General features: G+C 34.7%; 1 protein-coding gene across 1 annotated transcript in view; it reads left to right on the top strand.

The window, feature by feature from the left end:
• LOC106882022 (shootin-1) overlaps nt 1–2,119 on the top strand; it is a 9,043-nt gene that overhangs the window by 2,613 nt on the left and 4,311 nt on the right. The window contains exons 2-3 of the mRNA XM_014932583.1: nt 389–470; nt 940–1,034. Coding sequence (XP_014788069.1) covers nt 389–470; nt 940–1,034 — 177 coding nt within the window. The remainder of the gene's footprint in view (nt 1–388; nt 471–939; nt 1,035–2,119) is intronic.

Here is a 2,119-nt window from a genome sequence, read left to right as displayed (position 1 = left end):
TTATGGTATTATTTTTAATTCTGTAGTTACAATTATTTCAATACAATATGAAAAATCCATTTCATGACCATAAAATATTAAAATGTATACAATGAATTTATAACATTATGATATCTAAATACATTTCTTTAAGTATCCAAGTGTATTTGCTTTGACTGAGTTTCAAAAATAATATTAGTAGAAGTACTTCTTGAGGACATAGCTCAGATTTTAATCTTTTCCATGTACTGTGTATGTGTGTGTGTGTGTGTATGTGTGTGTGTGTATGTGTGTGATAATACACTCAACAGTTGCATGTCTGTCATATCACAGGTGAAAAGTAAAGAGAATGTGGAGATGTTGTGGTGTTCATGGCAAATCTATGGTTGTTCTTCTTCTCTACTTCCAGTTAGTTACTGTTGAAAAAGACAACAAAGAAATGAAAGGAGCGCTGAAACAATACAGAGAGACTTTGGAAGAATTCCGAAGAGGTGAATATGTTTGTTTTTGAAAAAATTGGGTTGTCTGATGTGTTATGTTCTATATGTATATTTATGTGTGTGTGTGTGTGTGTGTGTGCCTTATGATATATGTGCATATATCTGTGTGTGTGTGTGTGTGCGAAGTTATGTGTATGTAAGTGTGTAATGGGTTTTGTACTATATTTATATCTATGTATGTGGCCTGTGTATTGTGTGGTGTATGAATATATATATAGATGCATGTGTGTGTATGTGTGAATGTGTGTCTAGTGGTGTGTTATGTGGTATATGTATTTATATATATATATTCATCTGTCTTTGTGTGTATGTGCTGTGCACTAGCAGGGGGAGGGGATACATTTTATGCACTGGTGTGTTATATGTGTATATGTGTTTGTGAGTGTGTGTTATGCACTACTATAGTCTCACAGTGGGTCTGTTGCTGTTTCTTAATGTCTGTTAATTCTCTTTGTTCCAGTTTACGAAAGTTCCTATGAAGAATACGAAGACATACGCAAAAAATACAATGAAGAACGACAGTGTCGTAATGAAGCAGAACAATATGCAAAGAAGGTATGTGCATATCATTGTATCTGTTGTGTGTTTACTTTATATCAAGCCATTTTTCTTTCTGGATTTACAGTGTAAGCATGGCCACTCCATTAGCAATGTGCACCAAAGAAGAACAAAGAGCAGTGAGCCGATTCCTCTGCTCATTCTCTGCAGATTAATCATGGTTCTCCCTATCAAATCATCCACGAAGCTCTCAGCTTCCATAAATTCTGTGCAAGATGGGTGTCAAAAAAGCTTACTGCAGAGCACAAGTGTAGCTTTGTTGCTGCATGACAATGCATGCGCACACACGGCTGCCCAGGCCGTTGAAACTATTAACCGATTGGGTCTTGAGGTGCTGGAACACCCTGCCTACAGCCCAGATTTCACCCTTTCCAACTATCATATCTTTGGACTGCTCAAAATGGTTTATGAGGTTATCGATTTCCTACAGATGAAGATGTGAAGAAAGCGGTGCATAAATGGTTGTACAACCAACCAAAAAGCCTTCTTCTTGGAGGGAAAATGCAAGCTTGTGGATTGCTGGACCAAGTGCAATGATAAGAAAGAGACTATATAGGAAAATGACGTACTTCTTTATCTCCTGATTTTGTGTAAATACATCAGAAAAATAAGAGTGTGTATAATTTTTGACTCTCCCTCATATATATATATATATATATAGGAAAATGAAGAATAAGGCAGAATGCTAAACTGGAAGCATATTTTAATAAAGATTTCTAACCAGCTTTCATTGTGAAGCAAATTATCAAGAAGGAGAATGAAAATGTTTTTTACAAAGAAGTACAAAATGAAGAAAATAATATATAAAAAAAATAATATATAAAAAAATAAACATACCAATACATTATATTGTCTTTGAGCTCTTAAATTTCAATGGTAATCCATGTAGATAATGGTTGGAAAAATAAGGATGCAAGAAAATTGAGTGTTGTGTTAGGTTTAAAAAAAGAGAAAAGGAGCTAAAAGTTTATGTGTTAAGCTGGAAGTGTGGTGTCAAAACAGGAAGTGTGTGTAAGGGGAGACAAATCTTTTTAGTTGGAGTTATGAACTCTTTGTCAACAGACATGAACTTCCTGTTGAAA

The sequence above is a fragment of the Octopus bimaculoides genome, chromosome 18 (assembly GCF_001194135.2).
Source record: "Octopus bimaculoides isolate UCB-OBI-ISO-001 chromosome 18, ASM119413v2, whole genome shotgun sequence".
In the NCBI taxonomy this organism is placed as follows: Eukaryota; Metazoa; Mollusca; class Cephalopoda; order Octopoda; family Octopodidae; genus Octopus; species Octopus bimaculoides.
The sequence above is the reverse complement of the archived record's forward strand: the minus strand, read 5'-3'. Positions and strand labels throughout refer to the sequence as shown.